The sequence below is a fragment of the Cyprinodon variegatus genome, unplaced genomic scaffold (assembly GCF_000732505.1).
Source record: "Cyprinodon variegatus isolate N-32 unplaced genomic scaffold, C_variegatus-1.0 Scaffold859, whole genome shotgun sequence".
NCBI lineage: Eukaryota > Metazoa > Chordata > Actinopteri > Cyprinodontiformes > Cyprinodontidae > Cyprinodon > Cyprinodon variegatus.
The window spans coordinates 296,833-320,073 of record NW_015151312.1 but is presented as its reverse complement, the minus strand read 5'-3'; the positions used below and the strand labels follow the sequence as shown (position 1 = coordinate 320,073).

The following is a 23,241-nucleotide window of genomic DNA, read 5'->3' as shown; positions in this document are numbered from 1 at the left end:
GGTACTGAAATCTGTCCCATTAGTAGTGAGTAAAGAGACCAGCGGGATAACAACAAACTATGTCAGGTTATATCAAACAGACAGACACCTCTGATGACCTGGCATCTCTTCGACACATTCACACGCTGAACCGATCGCAGCAGGAATGTGACACCAACTTCCTGGGTACAGCAGGAAGGAGGAAAGCACAGCTGGCACACAAACAGGAAACGGCCGGAGTCAGCACACAATGGGATTTCCTCCTCTCCCCTTCCCCGGCACGCAACGCTGCACCTCTCCCTTACGCACGGTCGCTCCTGATCCCTGCAAATCCCTTTGCTCTCATCCAACTCCCACCACTGACCTCCACCCTCCATCTCCTCAGCACCTCCCTCCTCACCGCCGCCACCCTCTCGTTAGACTTGAGCCAAGAACTCAGATCAAAACAAGAAGTTATAAATCAGCAGAGTGTTCCTTTGTAAAGATAAACACAAGAGCAGGAGTTACACTCATTTGCTCACCAACTTTATTTATATAAAGTACAGTATATATACTATTAATATATGAATTTATTAAATCAGTACCTGTAGTTTCCTGAATAAATAAATTAACTTCAGGATCTGTTGCAGGTTTTAACAATAGAGCGATTTTTGAATGGTATTCAGGGTAACAATGTCTTACTGGTTGCTGCTGTCAGTACAGATCCACCCTTCAAGCCTTTCATTGTGACTGATGAGGATCGCTGCAGTCTGATATCCATTTCAGTCAATCCTGTCCAATATTTACTCCACATTCAAACAGATGATGGTTTTAATTCAACAGCTTAATGTAACAAACATTAATCAGACTGTTGCTTAGAACAGAAAACAAAGAAAAAAAAAAGAAAACTTTTAACTTCACCTGAGTTCACAAATCTCCATAATGTCCAATTTATTTACAGCCATAATTGTAGGCCTTAATGCATTGTCTTATAAGAAGCTGTTGCTGTGCACTTATCAGTGACCTGATCAAATGTAAACCTGATGAATAATGTATAACAGTGTCTATACTGTTTCTGAGACATTACTGTGATTTTTCTATTTGTGTGCAACTTTTTTTTTTTTTTTGGCAGTAGGCCTAAACCTAACAGTAAAAATCTATTTAAATGCAATTTGGGGTAACATGGCATCATGCTATCTAGATTGGGGGCTTTTTTTTAAATAAAAATAACTTAAATATCAGGCTCATTGCAGAACCTGCACTAGGAGGTCCAACTGCTAATTGCTCTAACATGAGGACTTGTCTTAATCGGTCTGAGCAGGTTGAAGCTTTGCAAAGACCAGAGCAAAAAAAAAAAAAAGCCACAAACCTCTGACATGAGGATTAAAAAGAAACTTAGGAAGGTATAAGAGTAAGTTTAGATCTGATAAAATCCATTTTCCTGATGAGGCTGTAGGGAATACCGTGTGTTTCATTAGCTGAGCACACACACAGCTTTATTTAGACTATCTGCGTCCTCCCTAAAGACTCGCACACGGCGTTACTGTGAACCGTGAGAGTTTATGCAGCACATGTGCAACTATGGGAAGGAGTAAAAATAAGCAGAAATCTGCATTTGATCATTAACATATAAGAGGAAGGATGAGTTTAGGAGGTAAAAAAAAAAGGGGAATCACAGCATCCAATTAATTCCTTTACACTTAGACACAGAAATCCACCTTCCTTTATTAGACTGTTTGGAATTTTTCAAACCGACACAAAACAACAATTAACAGCAAAACAACACCTCAGTAACTCTGAACTGCACCAAAAGTAACACATTAATACTTTTTTTTTCTCTTTTCATTTCCTATTGAACACCTGGAAAAACAGGTCTATTAATGCCTTTCCTGGAAACCTGTCAGTTGAAAGCGGAAGCAGCTACTCAGGAGGAATGTGAAGCAAAATAAAAATTCAGGGAATCTTTGGTGTTTTGGGAAAAGATTTCCAGCAGAAAATATACCATCACTCAATTAAAGAGCTACTCAGGATATTGATTTACACAGAAGGCAGAAAATGGACCTTGTTTCATTAAATCAGTGAAATACGTTGGAAGAGGCTCCCTGCCTGATGTGCATATCATTACATCGTTGTTTAGATGCAACATCGCAGTTAAAGAGCAAATCAGGACCAACAAACAGGTGAGCAGATAGACCTGCTGATGGATCACTGGATGCATAAATCTTCCTGAAGGTTTGCTGCTGCAACTATGCAGTTATTTGAGAAAAATGGCACAATTTCACCTATTAAATAGGCACTTATTTCCCAATTAATATTCATATAAACCATATCTGATCTTATTGTTTATCTCTGGGAAGTGGGGTGCTTTAATTTTACTAAATCAAAAGAAATGGCCCAGTTTCACTCATGAAAAGATTTTAAAAAAAGTTTTTGTAGTCATAATAATACACTATCCACACATCCTAAGTATGCTGTAGGTTAAACATGGCTACTTTCTACTGGAGTAAACCCTAATCAGAAACATGCAACACACAAGCAAGGGAATACGCTCCAGCAGTAACCTCTGCAGTACAGCAGCTGAAATACTAAACAACAGAACACTCCCGTCTTTGTTGTAATGAGATGCTATGATTCATTAAGCACACAATTACACCAGGTTGTCCACAGCGACAAAACCCACATTTACATGCAAATCGAACATGGGATGCAAATGAGAATTTACCAAACCAAGGGTCTGCTGGTCAGAAGCAGACGGGAGTCTCCATTTAAATCCGAGCGGCCTCAGCAAAACTCTGAAGCCAGAGGATTCAAAACCCAACAAAAACACGACTTCCAGCTGTTTTGGTTTTAGATATGACTCAGTCTCTGAATTTCAGGTGACCACAACAGTTCTGAAGCCTCTTGGCCAAAAAAAAACAAAGCAGGTGGGTCTTGTGTGAAACCAACCATCAGGTTCAGATGAGGATCTGGGATGCAAGGCTTCTATTTTAAGGATTACCGTACCAGGACATTTGAATCAAAAAATATGGTGGACCATTGTTTACAATATACAAAACAAACCTTCTTCTATGACCATCTCAGTACTCCTAACTAGATGCTATAGAAAAGCTCTGGAACTGAAGAGAAGAAGGAGTTGGAGAAGGTCTGAGACTCTGGATGACCTAGAGCAGGAGTGTCCAAATCAAGTTCTAGAGAATCATGCAGCTTCTAGACGAGCAGTTTACAGTGCTTTCTTCAGTTGTGAGATAGAAGCGCTTGTAGAATGAACTTGGGTGCTCCTGCTCTAGAGAGGTTGTTCAAGGATCCCCCATCCCTGTATGCTCCATGTGATAGGTTATAAGAGAGCGAATAGTGGGATGTATAAAGGGTCAAAAGCAGGATTTCCGGTAATTTGTGGCACCTTCCTTTTTCACCTCAACCATAAAATGCAGTCAAATACAAGGTTTAATATCTTAAACCTTTTAGTGTGAGAATATGCTGCATTTCAAACATCTGAACCAATAAATGAGGTTAACGTAGCCCATTAAACAGAAACCTGTTTTCACTCATTCAACCTTAGTCCTGAACCAACTTAAGACATTTGAAATATCCAGTCTGCACATTCTGGTCACTCTATTAGGTAAAATTTGCTAGTTCTGGTTTGAATCGTCTTTCTCCCCAATAAGTAAACCAATAAGAACCATGCCTTGTTCAGTCACTTAAATCCTCCTTCTGCCGCTACATTCATCGTATTTCAGCAATATGATTGGATGACTGGCTATTTATGTTAACACCTGAACAGGTGAGCTTAATGGGAATCTAAAATAACAGGGCTTGTTGTTTGCCATAAACTCTGGTTCATGATGGCTGTTTTTTCCTTTCCTCGTTCATCACAGGCGATCTGATGGCAGCGAACCGCTACAGCGTGCCTCTGTATCATCATCACCATGTTCCCATGTACAAATATTTACACAGTTGTTGTCATTAATTATCTGCTCACGCTCCAGCAAAGCAAAGCAGCCCTCTCTCTATTCTCCTTCAGTGTTTTTAACCCATTTTTGCTCTTTACTCTGCCATGCACTTCCCTTTTTTTTTTTGTCTTTCTGCCTCCATCTTTTGACTGCTCCGACTTTTATTCCCCCCTCAGCCTCAGAGATTCAGTGATTATTTCCTACTTTTCTTTTATCTACCATAAAACAGCTTGTACCAATCTTTGTTTCACCTTTAAGAGTCCAGTGAAAGGAAAGCGTGGCTAAAATAAATCCTTTGTCTTTTTTCCGTCTAAACAGCCTCCACGCACAGTATCAGGGCCATATATTCCCAAAGCAACCCAAGGTTCCAGTTATTCCCAGATCTATTTGACGAGCGGGTCACCGTGGCCAATCTTACAACGGCCATGCAGCCCAAAGAGGCGGGATGTGGGTCGGAGTAGCCAATGATAGACGGCTTCTCCTCCCGCAGGGCCGAACTGATTGACAACCCGTGTTGGATGCAAGTCAAGAGGGTAATTGTCATCTGACACACTCTCCCTCTTTATCTGTCCGTCCCCCCCCTTTTCTACGTGCCACCTCCCTCTCTTTTCCCCGTGTCCCCTCTAAAACCCACCTCAGCCCCATCTTCCACTAAAACCAGCATTCCCTCTTGGATCTAGAAGGACTCTCTCATTGGCTGGCCCTCCCATCCCTCAGGACCGACTTTGTGACGCTACTGGCCTGGAGTTGATGCCAATCTCCATCCCCAGCCAGCCCTAAGGGACCATCTCCCCCTCAATCCCAACACCAACATCCTAAACTTCAATGGCCTGTGTCAAACACACACATACACAAACAGATCAAGTCAGGGGATGGGGACAGAAGCTGATTAACCAAATACTTTTATCAGCAGTAAAACTGCTCTCTCTGCCTGCCTGCACTCTTCACAAAACAGCCTTAAAAAACAAAAAAAATCCCCAGTACTGTGTCACGGGCCAGAAACACCAGGCCACTCAGAGGTTTGGGACTCAGTGAGTGTTCGTGCATGTCTGCTTTTGTCTGTGACAGCGTGCATGTGTTGGGGGACAGTGTTAGCAGCGGGCTTGGATGGATGGCAGAGAGGAAGAAAAACAAGCTCACAAAGCCTGGCGGACAAGCTCCGTCGCCCTCGCTATCTTTTCCCTTTCCTCTGCCTCTGTTATCATAAGTCTCTTCCCTTTTCCTCTGATTTGACCCAAAATGATTTTGCTATCTGATTCTGTCTCCAGCTGCTACAGCAAAGTTGATTTAGTTGTCAACTTTACAGTCTGCCAGACCCCCAATCGTAGAGCATACAGTGCTGCGATAATATATCTACCCGTAACACATTTCTTTTGCCTTTGCTTCTGTTTGTCACACTGTAATGCTTCTACCTGTCAATCCCATTTCAATCAGACAAAGACAACCAGAGTACATACAAAATACTGTTCCCTGTTATGAAACAAAGCTATAGAAAACATAGTTGTATGGGTTGTTAAGACGTGAGCTCAACAATAACAAAGACAGGGAAAACTGACTGACATCAAACGGAAAAATTTGTTCAATCCCCCAAATGTTTGGATAAAATATTTTGTAAAAAGATGAAACATGGAAATTGTACCATTCAGGTTTGTATCTTGACAGAAGCATAACACTCTAAAAAATACATTAATAAACAAAATTAGCTCAAAGGATAATGCAATATTTAACAAAAAGGAACAATTAGATAAAAAAGCATAGAGAGAAGATAATTAACTAGTAATAACAAGTATTGATTCCTGTGAAGCACTTTTATTTTTTATAACTTGATAGGTTATTTTTACAAATATATTTACATAGTGCTGTTTGATAGTAAATACAATTTTAGTTTACAAAAAACCCTCAGCAGGATTGCTGTTTTGAAGGTGTTACACAGTGAAAACATTTGAAAAGATTAAAAGCAGTAATATTCAGAAGGAAAAAAATAACATCTTTGCTGAGCTGTCCTTTGCTTAATGGATCACGTGTCTGTTGAACAAAGAATGCTTAACAAAACAAAAAATGAATGCCTGATTCAGTTTTATTAGCTGCTATATTTGATTATAGATATTATTCAATTAATTGTGCTGTAAAATGTAACTAGATGAAAATAGGAAGGTGCAGAATCTGTTTAAAGAGAACTTGGAAGTTCAGTTGATCTAAAAAATTTTCAAACTTAAAACCCCAGTATAACAAGCTTATTTTAATAAAGGCTTGCTTTAGATTACACTGTTATATACTATACCAAAAAATTATAAATAAATAAATAGAGACTGCACCTTTACAAAGCTTCCAAACTGAAGAAGAGCTCCAACACACACCAAATCTATGGAGTACAACAGTCATTTTCTCTCTATCACACACATACAGAAGCACACACGTACACTACAATCAGATGAGCACAGAGTTGATGTTCAGGGCCAAACAACACAGCTTGAGATTAAAGAGCCTCTCTGATCTGACATTTGTTTTTCTGTCTGTCAGAGAGAGAGTATGGTGGGAAGGGAAATCGATAGCAGAAGAGATGTGTTGGAAAGGGGTGGGGGCAATGAGGTAGGAGACTAAAGTTAGAACAAGAAGGTTAAAACTACAAAAGAATGAGGAGAAAATGAAAGTAACAGAAAAGAAATAAAAGTAGGTAAGTATTATTATCAAATAACTAGCATTCTGCAGTCTGTAGCACCTGATTGAGTTGTTAATAAGCTAGGCTATAGTTACACTTTTTTCCAACACAAGCATTCTGTCCATCTCCTCAGACATTACAGTTAATTTTGATTTATTCAGCACACAACTTTTTATATGTCTGGAAAAAAGATTTTTATATCAGTCAGTATCAATAATTATCGTTTAGTTTGTTTATTTGAAATAAGGACCTGGAGAAAAGAGCCTACAAATTAAATTGCAACCGTAACTTTAAATTGCAACTTTTATCCTTTCCCAATAAATGTAGCCTTCCAATAACTCTGCTTAGTTTGGCTGTGAATAGATGTGAGGCTTTATTCTTACCTCTGCCTACATCTATTAGACTTATTTCCTATTGATATTGATCAGATACCTTCACGATACACGCAGTCCTAACCTGAAGCATAACTGATTTAATGTGTTATCCCAAATTTTAACGGTTACCTGTATCTAGATATATTAAGATTTCAAAAGGCTTTTTTTTTTTTTTGTAAAATTCTGAAGTAATTTTATTGAAACGTAAGCTAAAGTGTCACAGTGAATGGAGCTCCTTCTGACTGTTCGATGAGTAACACAACGCAACCCTGCAATGAAAAACCCAGTAAGTTGGCTAAAAGAAGCCCACTGAAATTTTTCATCCCAACAAATTTGCCTGTTTAGGAACAATTCAAGTTGCCTGAAAAACAGATAATCATGATATTGAAACCAGAAGCAGTCCATCCATCACTCTCTTTTAGGTTAACCAGCTTTCAAATCTGAATTAGCAAGCCAAGTGCTGCACCTTTGTTAAAGGTATAGTGGAGGATGTCCTTTTTTTACAGGTGGATCATCAAAATAAGTTGTCCTCCTAATTGTCAATCATTCTGGTAATATGTTTATGTAAGGCCATCCTCCGTGACTCTGACATGGAGGAAAAATTGCAAATCTGTTTTTTGGAGGATGATTAAAATAAAGCGTGCACGAGGAGAAATGGACTCATGCATTTTCTCGCACGCCTTTAATTGCTTTTCTTTTTCGGGAGCGGGTTCAGGGTTGTGTTGAGAGGGCGGGTCTTTTTAGAAAATTTGGGAAGATCCTCCACTATACCTTTAAGTTCCAAGCTCCAGACTAGTTAACAAGCAATCATCAGTTTGCCATATCTGCAAAATTATCTTAAGCAATAAGCACACTTCATCACTTTAACACCACATTTATTCTTTACTTTGACGGATCCATTTGCATCAAAAAAAAATTTATTTACCATGAAATTATTAATTTGTTTTAGTACTTTCAGAGATGCGGAACACTGTTGTTGAGAGTTGCAACATTAATTTCGATTAACGCAAGTGTTCAATGTTTGACCGGTGAAGATAGTAAGAGTCTATCCAACTGACCAACTATACAGCCAGACAAAAAAAAAAGACTGAATGTGTAACAAATGTTGCCCCCTGTCAGTCATTTGCAAATGAAATATTGCATTAGCCAATACAGCAAAGATGATAGCTGCTCAATATAATGCCCACCGACAACTATTAGTTTTGCAGCAGAAGGAATAGTTTAACCTTCTCTGTTTGTATTTTGAATTTCTAATGAAAGTACCTGGAGGAAAGGGGATTAATTTATGATCTACATGAGATGCTAACATGGGCTCATTCTTAGCCATTGATAAACTGAGTGTCCTTAGCTGAATGCCCAACAAGGGAAACCAGAATGAATCCAGACATAGTTAAAGAACTCTATATTCTAAAAACCAAGATTCTATTTGTAATCTTTGCATTTTGCCAATGACAAACAATCAAAGACTCTACCATAAACTCTATGCTTGCCAAACTCAAGTGCTTGGTCAAAATATGCTCAAATACAATTAAATATCTGGGTTGGAACTGAAAATGTTTATTGTTTTTAAAACTGCTTTTATGAGCTACAATGGTGTTTGCTTCAGTATTTCATTTTGAGTTATTCTCTGTTGTTTGTTATTGATCCATCTGTCTGAAATAAATGTGAAGAAGGTGAAGAGGAGCACACATGTGAGACGGGAGGCGAGGTGAAGGAGGGCAAAGATTGAAGAGAGCGAGAGGGCAGCAGCAGCAGGAGGAGGAGGAGGAAGAGGAAAGCGTTCCTCTGGAGCACCTACACTCTTGGGAGGCCTCCAGAAATAACTGAACTAGAAGACACCCCCGCCTCCCAGTAAATACAGCCTGTATTTACCAGTATAAACTGGGCCCAGAGCTTACTATCAGAACACTAAGCTGTTACACAACTGCTGTCCAGAGGAGACGAACTGTATAGTTCAGATGCAGCAGTTCATGCATAACCACGCACCCATATGTGGTAGATGAACAACGAGGGCAGGGAGGGTTGGGAGGGGTACATAATTGCTTTCTCTTGTAGTGCAGGCTCAGGAGTGCTTTTTGAATGAAGACACAAATTTCACGCTAAGGCATTATTTAGCTTGATACAAACTTGATTAGGCTTTAAGGGCGGTGATACAGACAGAGAGAAGGGGACTGTCTGAGAGGAAAAAAGAGAAATAAACAGCTTTGTGTCGCTGGCGGACAGATTAACTTGCTCGTCATGCTCCTTCTGGGAGAAACTGGAAAAACATACATAAAGCACAGGCAGTGAGCGCTCGGAGCGTGCCTCCTTGTTTGCTCTGTTATTCTCCACCAGCGTCGCAATCAAAAATGCTACAGTTCCATTTTGAAAACATACAATAAAACTAGTTGTTTAAGCTGTTTATGTTCTTTTATTAAGAAAAAAGATCCAGACTTATCAGTATTTTGTTATAAAAAGCAGAATAACCTTCCAGATAAAACTTCTCAATCAAAGGCAGGTGGTTGTCCAATGAAAGATAATAACCAAAAAATGTTACGTGTGTTTTAACACCAGCAGAGATGGATAACAAAGTTGTTTTCTAATGTCTCTAATCATCACAGAACAGAGATTTTATATTAATACTGACATCTTTTAAACATCAAAAAAGTTCAAAATGTTTCCTGCAGCAAAATCTGCTGGTGTAGGGAACAGATGATGGGAAAATTAGATAAATATTTACCATAAACTCTTATCAGAAAGTGGAATTTCTTTTTTAAATAAGTAAGCAAAAAATATATAAATAAATCACTACAAATAAAGATTGCATGCAGAGAGAAAGATTGCAGTTCGAACTTCAGTTCCGTTAATCTTAGTCGTTAAACCCTTGGGCAAGATGCTTAACCCACACTGCCTACTGATGGCGGTCAGGCATGATGGCGTCAGTGTACGAAGGCATCGCTTTTGCTGCTTGGTTGTGGCTACAACATAAAGGATGAATGACTGATTGTAGTGTAAAGCACTTTGGGATCCTTGGACTTTATAACGCACTATAAAACTACCAACCAGTTACCACATAATAGAAGATCTGCAATCAATTGCCGTTTTTAAAAAAATATATTTGCACAGTGCTGCAATCAGGGGTCACGTAAGCTTTCTATCTTTAAAGTAAAGAAAATGAATTTTTTTTAGACTTTATTTTTAATTATTTAAAAAGTTTTCTTTTAGAATAAAATATTCAATATATAAGTATTTTTCCACAGTTTTTTGAATTGTCTCCATAATTTTTTCTGCTCTGAATAAAATACTACCAAAACACTTCATACATTGAGACTGAAAGTAATAAAACATTTTTTGTACATCTCTAAGCTGTAAAAAGCTCAATTAGATGCTTGACATCAGGAGAATGAGTTCACTAATTCTTTACCTCTGCGTTTATCTACAGAATGTTGTTTTTTTTACACACAGAAAACACTAAACTTAATTTAAAGACACGGGTCAGGTCTTATTTTTCCCTGAAACAGTTTCTCCAACATCTTTTTCAGCGAGGAGCCTCCGTCTTTCTGTCTCTTGCTGTTTTACTCTTTCTCTTCTCTCCTGCTGCAGCTCGCTCCATTGTAGGGCTCCCAGCAGGGGGCTGTTGCCTTTTGACTGGAAGGTGAATGGAAAGGAGTTAGAAAAACCAACTGAAGACTCCAGCGCTGAAAGGAAACATCGGTGGGTCTATAGTGAGGCGCACTCTACAAAGAGCTGGGAGAGCGCTCGATAAAAAGCAGAAACACAACAGAAGCAGCTTGTTCTCCAGAAGGCTCCCTGCTCCGAGGACAATGAACATTAGTCTGGGTCTCAGGCTGGGTTCTGTGCTTTTTAGGGGGCTGGGTTTATGTTTAAAAATGTAAATGTATGCATTAATTAGAGGATCAGGAGGTTAAACCTCATAAAAATGGGCTGCACATCTAGAAATGTATGGTAAAACTAAAGTAATTCCAGTTTTTGTGAGCCTTCAGGTTGATTTTGTTTCTGGTAAAACAGTTCTGATGATTTTGGAAATTGCTTTATCTTTGTATCACGCAGAAAAACCAAGCGAATGGCAAATTTTCTGTTTTTATGGCCACAATCACTAGCTTTTTAGTTAAAGTTTCATTTCAAAGAGCTTTTACAAGGCTGGCAGGTTATGTGAGGGACAGACCCACAGGATAACAGATACTCTACTGTAGCTAACATGCAGACAGTTCTTTACCATACGTCACATATACTAAAAGTATTGATGATCTGTGCTGATATTGTATCACTTCAATATTTGTAAGAGTAAATACTCAAAGCTGAAAAATTTGTATTATATTGGAGGAAAAAACAGATGTATCAGGAACCCACAAGTTGTAATCAATAATGAATCTATTTCAGGATTTAGTATTCTTCATCAACAGGGGTTACTAATAAATCTGTTTGGGTATGTATATTTAGGAAATATAAAAAAGTGGTTTTCCAAAATAAAGTTTAAATGCACAATGCTTTTTTTTTTTTCCTATCAAGCAATTTGTCCAAAAACATTGCTGAAACAGAGACTTTTGACCTGGACTGAAGCTCAAACTCAAGAGGTTAGATAAGGTCAGAACAGGAGACAAAAAGCTCCATCTTAGACACACACACACACACACACATCTACACACAGATTCCCTTTTCCCAAAAGTCCTCCTTTCATCAACATCAGTGCGTGGCACATAGAGAGGAAGGGGAGCACAGTAAATTCATTATGCATCAGCCAGGTGTGCAAAAGGGAACTGCTAATTGCCCCCTCCACTAATGTTTAATGTACAGAATATGATGGGGCAGGAGAAATGGAAGAGGAGAGGAAGTTAGAAAGATCAGGGTGAATTAAAGAACTAAGAAGTAGATGGGGTCAGAACAAATGATTCACATTCAAACATAGTGACAGATATTAACACACCCTATCAACATCCATCATCTAAGAGTAAAAAGCAAATCTTCATCTTCCAAAGGTGACAAATAGGAAGAAAAGGATCCTTTCAGAATCTCCAACAAGATTCATAATATTCAGCCTCCTATTTTCTAACATCAACTTTCTATCTCTGGTTTATTTTGTGGCGCTAGCCAGGTTTTCACGATGAAGATATATGTATCACCATATATCAATTGACAATTTTAACTTAAAAAGTATATCTGCATCTGCTTATACAACAGAAAAATCGTTTAACTAACAAAACAGAGCAACAATATAACTAACATAAAATAAAAACGACTAAGACTTTATAAAATCATTTCAATTTCTTTCCGCGTTTAGATCATCGATGTAAAAAAGTTACATTTGTGATGGACTCTAATACACATAAATTATTGTGTTCCTAAAGTTCAACCAGAATCATCATACTCTCCATCAGACCACGCTCAGAGAGATGCAGTTTGTGTGTATTTCAGTGCGTTTATCTCAAGGTATGGTGATGATGGTAGTGGTGAGGAGGACAACAGGAGACAGGGATGGTGTTCAGGTCCAGTGAGTTTGCTGCTGACAGGAAAGGCTAGCTAAGCCGCTAGGATGGCATCGCCCCGGTCTGCTTCTCCCACACACATGCACCTGCACAACAACCGGCCGGCTGCTGATAAGGAGATGCGGCTGGCAAATTCACATCACGCTGAGGGAAAAACACTAGAAGCTAAGTAGAAGCTTTGACCACCTTTTCATGCTTTAAACTACATCTAGTTCTGGTTCATCCGAAGGTAAAACCATCAAAGATCCCACCTTCAAATCATTCCAGTTGATAAAAATCAAAAGGGCTTCATATTTACTCTGACTAGTGTCATCTTTATATACCTGAGCCTAATTGCTGTTTAATTATTTGTATCTAGAGCTATCATCTCTTTCTTTTCTCCAGATTCAGCAAAGACTGGGAAAAATGTGTTTAGGAGACTCAAGGTATGTCTTTCAAATGAAAAAAAACCCAAAAACTAAGAAGCATGGCGGTTGCCAGATAATGCTTTGGAGCTGGTTTAGCTGCCAGAGGTAGAGGCGAGTCGTCCAAAAAGAAAAAGGTAATGAGAAAGGAAGATAAGCAATATTCTTCAACTTTAAGCTCCAACTGAGAGCAAATGATTGGAATATGAACACGGTTTGGTGCTTTAACTAAGACTTGGACTTAGGCAAACTTTATTGTGGTTTTGTACACAGAGTGTAAAATTTCCATCAGTGCAGTTCTCAAGACATTTCCATTTCTAAAGTGCAGCAGTGATAAAATGTAAACATGGTGATCAAATGTAAACAATGTAAAAAATGCTTTATGATTTACAGTTTTTCCAACATTCAACTACAGGACAACGATCTAAAACTCACATTATATTGGGTTTGAGAATGGATAAAACAGGCAGCCAAAACGGCCTCCCTAAATTCCACCTTTAAAACAAAAAAACTACTCTTCAACAAACTGCAACAATTCTACCAAGAAAAGTGGACAAACACCTAGTGGCTTGTTGATGACAAAGGGAAATAAGCATAATAATAATAATAATGGGTGTATGTATTTATGAGCCTTTATTTTTACCCCCCAAAAGGAACAATTCAAGTAATTAAGTAAGTAATCAAGAGCTGAAGTCTGATATAAAATCTTACTGGTTAATTTACAAAAAGGTTTTATAAGATTGAAAACTGTTCCTGATGCTGGTAAAGGTCAATGTTAGACTAGACTCTAGAGCTTTGTATTTCTGAATAATATTTAGAATCCATTCGGGATCAGGTACAAAAAGAAAATGAGAGTGATTACTTCCAATATTAGCGCATGCACTTTGTTTTCTTCACAGAGTGACAGAAGGCCTAATCTACTTAGGTATGTGTTACTCTCCAAGCTTTCTATTGTTGAGTAATTTGGTTGTAATTGAGCGCTGATCCACATGAGTCCATTACATTCAATTCATGGTACCGCTGGGCACCGCCAATCACCGATTACATTAGTCTGTTTTGTCCCGTTTATCAAAGAAAAATAGCAAAAACTCAAACCCACCCCCTGCTGAGGAGTCAATGGAAATTCTAACAAAGCTTTCAGAGAGCCATTTAATGGTTGAGCAAGCCTTAATGCAAAGCCACTGCAGGCTTTTCATACAGGAGCGACACAACGTGGCTGCACGTGCACCAATCGCAAACCCAATCTAAAGCTGTGCAAACACTAATGAGATGATTCACAGGACACACAAAGCAGCACACAGCTTTCACAGAGCTGGTAAAATTCAGCCATACCTGAGAAACACTGCAGCCTTCATGTAATCATAGCCACATGTTAGAGGTTAGGGTTTTATAAGAGCAGGTCGTCCTGTGAAAGAGTCTGTGCTCTGCCAAAGGGTGACACTAAAGACCCCGCTAATGGCAAATCCAGATGGAAGGAGAAAGACAAACAGACAGGGGATCTGTCTCCAACGCAATCGTTGGGTGACCTAATGCAAAGGCTTTACAGTAAAACAAGAACCGTGCAACATCTTTCCAAGCAGAACTAAGGCCCCTAGCTGGGTTTGGGTGTATCCAACAAACTTCTTGGTCAGCTGGGGGTCCTGTTTGGAAGAAGCAGCAGCAAAATCAACAATATTTGAAACCTACTCCCGGAGTGGGAACGTCTGAAGCCAACTCCACTAAGAACCCACTTGGAAAGCACTGTCAGTATTACTTGAGCCATGATGCTCCCAGCTTTTAGATGGTCATCCACAATCTTCTTACAACTTTCGCTGCTTTTCTACTCGCTCAGTCAGTCAGTCATTGTCCAAGTTTAGGTTTGTCTTCTTTAGTTTAGTTTTGTCTTCAATTTAATGTTTCGTTTTCAATAACTCAGTGCAAAATATATATATATATATATATATATATATATATATATACTCTTTACCCTGTATATAGCTAGCTCTTAGTTATAGAAAACCTATTTATTGTGTAGGAATAAGATCTTAGCTGTGTTACACTGGCAGCCAAGTAATCAACATTTCGTTGTCAAGATTCACCTTGTGTTTTTTTGTGTAATGACAATAAAGGGAGTCTAAGTCTCTAACTTTGTTCAAGTCCTTTAACTTTGACACACAATTGATTCATGGGTAAAAAAGTAGGATCTTTTTGTGTTTTCATTCTGTTCACTACAGACCAGTCAGATACTGCTTGCATGCGAAAAATAGTTTTTAATTAACAATTTTCTGTTATTGCACAATATGCAGTCAAAAATTTATACTAAATTAGATTTTTTATTTGTTTATACTAAATAAAAAGAACAAGTAAAATCGATAAAAAGAACTAAAAAGTCCAAAGAAGAATTTTGAAAGTCCATAAAATTGTGGATTAAAATCCCTTTGAAAGATAACATGAGTGTCTATCAAGAAATTTAAATTAATAAAGAATACTTTATTGGTTGTACTGTGTCCACTCAGTCCACACTGCAACTAATACTGACATAGACTGATGGGGGATATATTTTTTGAATTTTTTTCAACAAAAATACAATTTTGAGTTTCATCCCTTTCCTAAATCTCAGAGATGGAAGCTGACCTTTCAAGTGGACTAAATACTTTATCGGTATACTATTACAGATAATGTAATAGCTACCTACGAGAATTGATCAGATTAACAACTATAGGTTTGACTGTGAAGAAAAAGCCTTGAAGATCCTGATGCATTCAGGGTGCATTGCCTAAATTGAAAAAGTGACACTCTTGAACCTGTGAAACCTTTTGGTATATTAAGATACACTTAGGATATTTGGTTTATTTTTTGCCCATATACTAATACAAAATCTACTATTTAACTATATATATATATATATATATATTAAGATACACTTAGGATATTTGGTTTATTTTTTGCCCATATACTAATACAAAATCTACTATTTAACTATATATATATATATATATATATATATATATATATATATATATATATATAAACTTATTTTTAACGACCGTTTACTTTTGTTTTGATAGGAATTAATATTCAGTCCAGAAACGTTGATTAGATAATCTATTCTTAATTTAAGTGAACAGTTAATGATTCACAGGTCTGGCAAACAAAGTGAAACTAACTCAGACACTTGATGAAGGCAAAGGATCATGATGATGTAATTCAACTGAGGATTTTATTTGCACTCATCAGTAAAACACTGAACTGTATCCATGTAAGGATGGGACAAAAGAAATATAAAGCAGAAGAATCAGAAAGGAGGAGATAGAGTGGAATGATGTCATCGACCCGGATCCCTAAAGCAGCAAATCCAACCTCCACAGAGCTCATTTGGCTCCGTCGGCTCCAAACAAACAGTGGAAAACAAAGCAAAGAATGCTGAAAAAGTGAGCGCTCCGCTACGCTCTTCCCGCCCTCCTCCATCTCCCTGTCACATGTGCTCAGCTCCCGTTTAATGTCCTGCAAATGAAGCGGATTTATTAATGTGTAATTAAGTAATAATCATCACTACATAATGCATGAGAGACTCCAGGGGCTGAGGGCTGAGAGGGAGAGAGAGATAGCAGACACAGAATGAGATTTCTGCCTTCCTCGCTTCACTAAAGACACACATTAAAAACGGATTAATCCACTGAAATAATATTTTGATAAGAGGGAAGCAGAGCTCGCTTTCGTTTCTTCCTCAGGCTCATGCCTGCTTTTTTTTTTAACCCAGGAGCTCGTTTCATGGCACCATCATCGCACCATTAGTCCATGTTCAATTTACAGACGGCAATTAGTCAGGTCCCGTCCCTGCTAACAGGGTCTAATCGCTGCAGAGGCTCGACCGTTTCACTAAATCCTTCAAAACCAACACGTTTTGAAGGAGGATCTCTGCTCATCAAGGCAGCAATGAGGATGATTTTAAACATAAGGAAAAATATCTTCAAGCAAAAATCTGTTTACTTTGACATAAAAGAGATGTAAAGGCAGAAGAAGTTGTATACTGTTATATAAATATAAAACAATATAAAACACGGAAGTTTGACAATGAAATCAGTAAAAAACACTAATGTTGCTGACTTAGTAAGGACTTAAAATGCACTGCCTCATTATTTCCATTCTGTTAGAAGATCCGTTTACAGCAATTGCTTAAGAAAACGCACATGAACCTCATCTATTTCTGTTAGACCTTTTTAAAACAATAATTATTAATTGTCTGCATTTCTATAGATGCTGTGTGACAGATTTAAAGATCTCCAATAAATTCACCAAGGTCCTAGCCTCTCAGCCTTGCAGGAACAAATGTCATCCGATATATACTGGAAGGCTTTACAAACCTAATCCTGCCATGGATTCCTTTGAGCAGTTGCTTAACACTTAATTTTCAAAATGTGAACATAATAACCAGGATAAGACCGGAAGGAGATATAAAACATTTTTTCTATTTGCGTTATTCTTTTTTTAACATAAATTTCTGCTAAATCAATGCCTGAAAAGACATGAGAGGCAAATATCAGATGAGAGCTATTTGATCACCTGAGAGGTTAAGTTTTAAAAGAGCATTCCTTTGCATTAGGGCTGCAACTAACAATTATTTTGCCAATCAATAAATCTGTTCATTGTTTTTCTCAATTCATCGATTAATAATCAGATAGCCAAAGCTTCCTTATAGAAGATTATTTACTAAATTAAACCAGGTGAAACTAAAACGTTTCCACTTGAGGAGTTCTGGATAGAGCATATGGACAGTTTACGATTTTGATATAATTACAGCATTCAGTGGGTTGCTATGTCAGCTAAAAGCATATTTTACCGTCTCTATACTCCACTTAATCAATTAATTGATTCCTAAATTAGATGACAATTTTTTCCATAATCACGATTAATCCTAAGAATTGTTTCAGCCCTACTTTGCACAATTATAGATATAGATTTAGCCCCCAAATAAGAAAAAAAACTGTGTATACTGACAGGGTGTGAAAAATGATCAATGATTACAAAGAGCAGATATATGTTTAAACTGAAAAATACAAGATTTAATATACATTCATATAGTTCCAGAAAGAAAATTAATAGTTCTGATCATAAACATCCCCTCAGTTTTCCCCTTTTTGATTTGCCATTTCTAACCAACATACAGCAATTTATAACTGGATACAGTTTGGCTTTCTTCCTTAGACACTAAACACAGTGTGACAGTGATCACTGAGTTAGGAACTGATTTTTAGTTGAATTGCCTACATGAATGAACCTGTTAGAGCTGCCCAACATAAAATGCATATCGATATTTCCTCTATCATTAGTCCAAAGGACCATCCCAAAGCTATATTCATTAAATTATCACGTTTTGAGTCTTCTGCACGAGTGCATTAAATCCAACCAGTTAGATGAACATCTCAGCTCTCACTGCCTCTTAAAGAAGTTGTTTGGAGATGCACTAATCAGGCTTAAAGAAGGCCAATACCAGCTTTTAATCTGATTTCTGAACTGCCAATCAGATTTTTATCACGGTTTATGTAACATTAAAGAAGGCAGTGTGCTACAGGTTCCCTTAACAAGGTACTGGGTTTTAATTAATTAAGATAATCAAATGAGATCAAATCTATTCATAAAGAACATTTAAGATGAACACCCACTGGCCAATGTGCTGCACATGAAAACATAAGAAAAATAAAAGATTGCTTTTATTTATTTTTCAAACATCTGCCCCATATAAACACCAGATTTAAGCATTCATGAATTTGACAAGTAGAGAAACCAGTTTCAGTTTTTTTATTGTTTGACCAGTTTGACCCTTCAAAGCCAATCAAGGGACAACTGACCAACTCCAAATTCTTGGTAACTGACTGATGCATTTATAATTAATATAAATCTAAAGCTCTTTACAGTCATGCCCTGCTCGCTAATGGGCTATTCCACCAGCTGGGTGGGCTTTCGCTGACAGCTTTCAAAACTCTGATCAAAGATGCACGGAGCAGCAGTTATGCTTTCCACTGAAGATTAAAATATATGTTAAAGGAGTTTAAAAACATAAAGGAAACAGAGGTGGTTATTTAGGAATCAAACAGTAACATTTCATGTTTTTTTTTACCTATTATATGGATCGACTATCTGTTGTAAAACTTATCAAACTCAGAAAGAAACAAAGCTGATGATTGAGAAGAGAATGCACCCAAAGAGATGGACTTAGTTTTGATGCATTTAAGTTAAGCCATTTCAATGTTTAAGTACTGGATCAACCGATGAAGATTTTTGATCATGCATTTCCAGACTGCAGCATCTTAGCAGAGTTTAGCTAAAAATAATGAATCAACAAAGACTGGAAGGCTCAAGGCGGGTTGTGAATTCAATGTTGGTAAACCAGAAGAAATATCTTCATTTTCATATTTACCCTAATTGCATGTTTTCATATCATTTTACAGGCTTGGATTCACATTTGCAAGCTTTTGATTATTTATAGTTTTCCACTTCATAAGTATTGTGATTGTTATAAAAACGAAAACTATCCTAGAACAAATCACCTCTTATGTGAAAACGCTGGAAAGTAGAAGTTTGTAAGAGATGAATATCATTGCCTGAGCGTCTTAATGCAGACAGCTATTCTATGCAGCTTTAAGGAAGGGCAGTTAAGAGAAAACAATAAATATAAACACCAAAAAAAGACAGAATTTGATAACATCTGAGCTAGAAGCCAGAATGATGTATGATCAAGCCGTTCCGGAGCGGGTCATTGTGATTCGGTCCAGACCTGCAGCAGCAGAGATGGAGGAATTGGGACTCAGCGGCTCTCTGTAGCTGTTTTCCTGCACGCGGCTGGATGGACGCTAAGCCAGGTCAGAGTTCGGTAAGCAGGTGAAAGACAGGAGAACACGAAAACACAGATAATCCCCCGGTGATGCTCACCTCAGCCTGGCCTCTCACCTGCTACACCCCCCATACTGTTTACCCTTCACCCCCTCCCCTAGTTTCCCCCTTCAAGCGCCCCCCTCCCATGCAGGCCGTGCCAAGCTGTCAGAGGAGCAAGGTGTGGATGGGAGATAGGAAACACACACAGGAGTATACATAACACATGGCGCTTAAAGACAAGGCAACAAGGGCTGTATTTGCAGAAAAATCAGAGAGAGAGAGAGAGAAAGAGAGTGGTGGTCGTCTGCATCGGCTTTGCATCGCTTCGCTTCGCTCCGCTGCCTCACTGAAGCTAAGCTCCCGTTATCCAGGCTGCTGAGACCCGCCGGCCTCAAAGACGAGATCCCACTTCCAACAACATGAGCTCAGACAAACACACACAGAACGCAGATGGATCCAACGATCCTGACGGGACGCAACAATAATCTTCGTCCTTTCTTCCACGTTATGGTCAGGGAGCAATGCAGGGGAAAGATCTTATGTTTTCAAGATCTGAGTAGGACTTGTTGGTTGATGCAGTCACCCATTTAGAGCCAAACATGACTTTTTTTTTTTTAAATAAGCTATTTTGGTCTGAAGAAACTTTCAGTATTTCATTTGTGTTACAGAAATCTTCACCCATGTTTAACCTGTTCAGCACAGCTAAATATGGGGTTTGAGCTTCCTGAGTTACAATGTTCACACGCTGATAAAGGATGCAGCTAATATTCTGCATTTTTAGACCAGAACCAGGTCTGTACTGTGGAAATGAGCTTCACTTTTTCACAGCTTTGCTATAGAGATTCCTGAGGCGGCTGTGGGAAGTGAAAACTGTCACTGCCAATCAAATCTTCTTCCCTATGAGAGCTAAAAGAAAAACAATTTTAAACAGTTTGCCTGAACACTCAGCCTGCAGTAGAAAGCCCTAAAAAACCACAAACCAATCCCCAAGGGAGCGCATTGACACATTCTGTCAGAGATTCCTGCACAGCACACACAGCCTCCCTTCTAATGTGGACTAAATTAATGGCGTCTTGCCTCATAGTGGAGGATTAAAACCACCAGACATCACAGTTCTGGTCCAACAGCCATGAGTTACAATTAATGCCAGAAACGATTCAGGCACAGCAAAGGGAAAAAGCGAAGCCTGGATGGTTTAAGGAAATGGGGAAAGAAGGAGGGGGGGTGTTGGTGACCACATGGTTGGACAGTCCCGTCGCCCATCTGGGTCTCATAAAGGAAACAGCCAGGCCAAGGACACCACATGCCCCCCTTCTACCCCGCCCCTGCATGATGTCCACTCACCCATGCACTGCAATGAACTACACTTTATGAAGATGGAGCAAAAAAAAAAATCATGCTTCATTAAGCAACACTAAAAACTTATTTTTGCAACAAAAAACACTAAAATTATTGTTGTTTATTTAATAAATATGAACCCACACCTTGCACTGGTTAAAAATATAAGTAATTGGACTAAAATAAGATGCAAAACCTACAAACTGCAAAACATTTTATATTTTAATCATGAAACATCAGTAAGATTAAAATGGGACTAAATTTACAGTCTAAATTAGACTGCAGAAATCAAACTCATTCATTGAACCACAAGTTTGTGAAAAAAAAAAGAAAAAGCTCACAGCACGCTGACAGAACAATGATCCACCCGTGTTAACAGATTAAAAAAACTATTTTCCACTCAGTCAAGTACACGGAGTAGAAAAAACACAAGTTGTTTTTTTATTTTATTTTCTTGGTGGCTGTAGAGGTTCACATAACCTGCTTACAGCCCGTTGGGGGGATATTAACTTCAATTAAATTAAGAAACAAGGCTAAGGCGGCAGGATTCCCAGTCTGCTACCAAAGCAGGACTTTCTTACCTTTAACTGAACGCGGCTTGGCCTGTTTCCGTCTGGACATCTCCGCTCTGCTCTCTGAAACCTTGCTTTTCTCTAACTGCTCTCGTTCCGCTTCGTGTTTCAGCTTCCCATGCAGGCGGCGGAGCAGCCGGGCTGTCCGCTCCTCTTCTTCACCTCCACCTCCTCTCCGCCTGTTGCAATGCGGCAGCGTCGCTCTCCGGCGTCAGTCCGGCCAGTAGCAGCCCGACGCACCGCGAACGGACGGCAGGCAGATGCTGCTGTTTCCTCCTTCAAAGGAAGGAATTAAATAAAAATAAAAAAGGTTGGCGCAACCTGTAGGATAAGCGGACAAAACTTCCTTATTCGCCGCGACTCAGACAGCCTTTTTGGGTTTGTTTCGGCTGTTTCTCCGCTGTCGCGCGGCACGCGTTCCGCCTTCTCCAATCTCTTCCAGCGCTCGCGGACGGACCTGTGCGCGAGCTGCCACCCACGCGCGCGGCAAATCAAACACCTGGGCAGGACCTCCACGCGCTGTGGTAGAGAGAAGTGACAGCCACAGTCCCCGCAGAGAGTGGGGTTGTTGTTTTGTTCTTTTTTGGGGGGATTTTCTAAAATAATTGGCTATCGAATGACGCGCGCTCCTCTCCTCTTCCTCTGAGCTCCTTTAGTTTACTGTTTCAACCTGCTCTGGTTCTCTTTAACCCCCCTCCAAGAGACGAACCGGACAGCCTCCTGCGTTCCGTCCCTTAATTCTACTCTAGGTGGTGTGGATCTGTGGACAGTGCGCTCCTTCTCCCTGTTTCTCCACCCAGAGGGGAAAGCTGCTTTTACAACCCACGTTTTCTGTTTGTTAATATTTCCTACAGCGGCACTAATAAACAGCAGCCTAACCCTGCGCTAGCCTCTGTCTCCCTGCTTTTTCTTTGTCCTGACTCTGGCTACCAGCCTCCCTCCTCCTCCTCTGCCTGCCTCTGCTGGCGGGGCTGCGGCGCAGACACACATAATAAAGCCAAGGCAGGCAGTGCTTGGCTGGAAATGTAGCCGCGTCCCAGCAGGGGGATGTGAGAGAAGGGTCCCGGCGGGGGAGCGCTCTGATCCCGCAGGGAGCAGCTCGGCACAGCCCGGGTTGGCTGAGGCAGAGAGGCAGGAGAGAGAGTGAGATGGGCAGAGGGAGGGAGAGAGGGGAGGAGAGTTATGCAACAGCGGCGAGCTGTGGCTGAATGGCGCAACTGCAACGGGGAGTGGAACTGAGGGAGAGAGTGGACTCAACTGAGGTCATCGGCAGAAAGGTGACTATCAGTAAAGAACAGTGTGGGCAATTCTCATAGAAATAACAACAAAAAAAAAGAGAAAAACAGATGCTCCATTTCAGACTCTGCTAGTCTCTGTTAATTCAATAAAATTGAAATAGCTTCATACAAAGAGGAATTAAATGTAAGGGACTTCTTCAACAGGTAGAAGCTGTCTTACAGCAAATCTGAAGAAACAGAAAGAGCTCATGTATGTCAATCAGTTTAATAGGATGCTCAGGGTTTTTCCATAATGGTAATTTTGTGAATAATTATTGTTTGTAAAAACCATTTCCAGAGGTTTTAGAGGAATTCCCAGGACAGAGTCAGCCTTCTTGATCAGCTGGTTGAGCTTCTTTAAGTCATTTGCTCTG

General features: G+C 39.3%; 1 protein-coding gene across 1 annotated transcript in view; it reads right to left on the bottom strand.

Moving 5' to 3' along the window:
* The window catches only part of LOC107099316 (zinc finger protein 423-like), a 45,439-nt gene extending 22,737 nt beyond the window's left edge, over positions 1-22,702 (bottom strand). The window contains exon 1 of the mRNA XM_015397373.1: positions 21,600-22,702. Coding sequence (XP_015252859.1) covers positions 21,600-21,639 — 40 coding nt within the window. The 5' untranslated portion in view covers positions 21,640-22,702. The remainder of the gene's footprint in view (positions 1-21,599) is intronic.
* Positions 22,703-23,241: the final 539 nt, after the last annotated feature.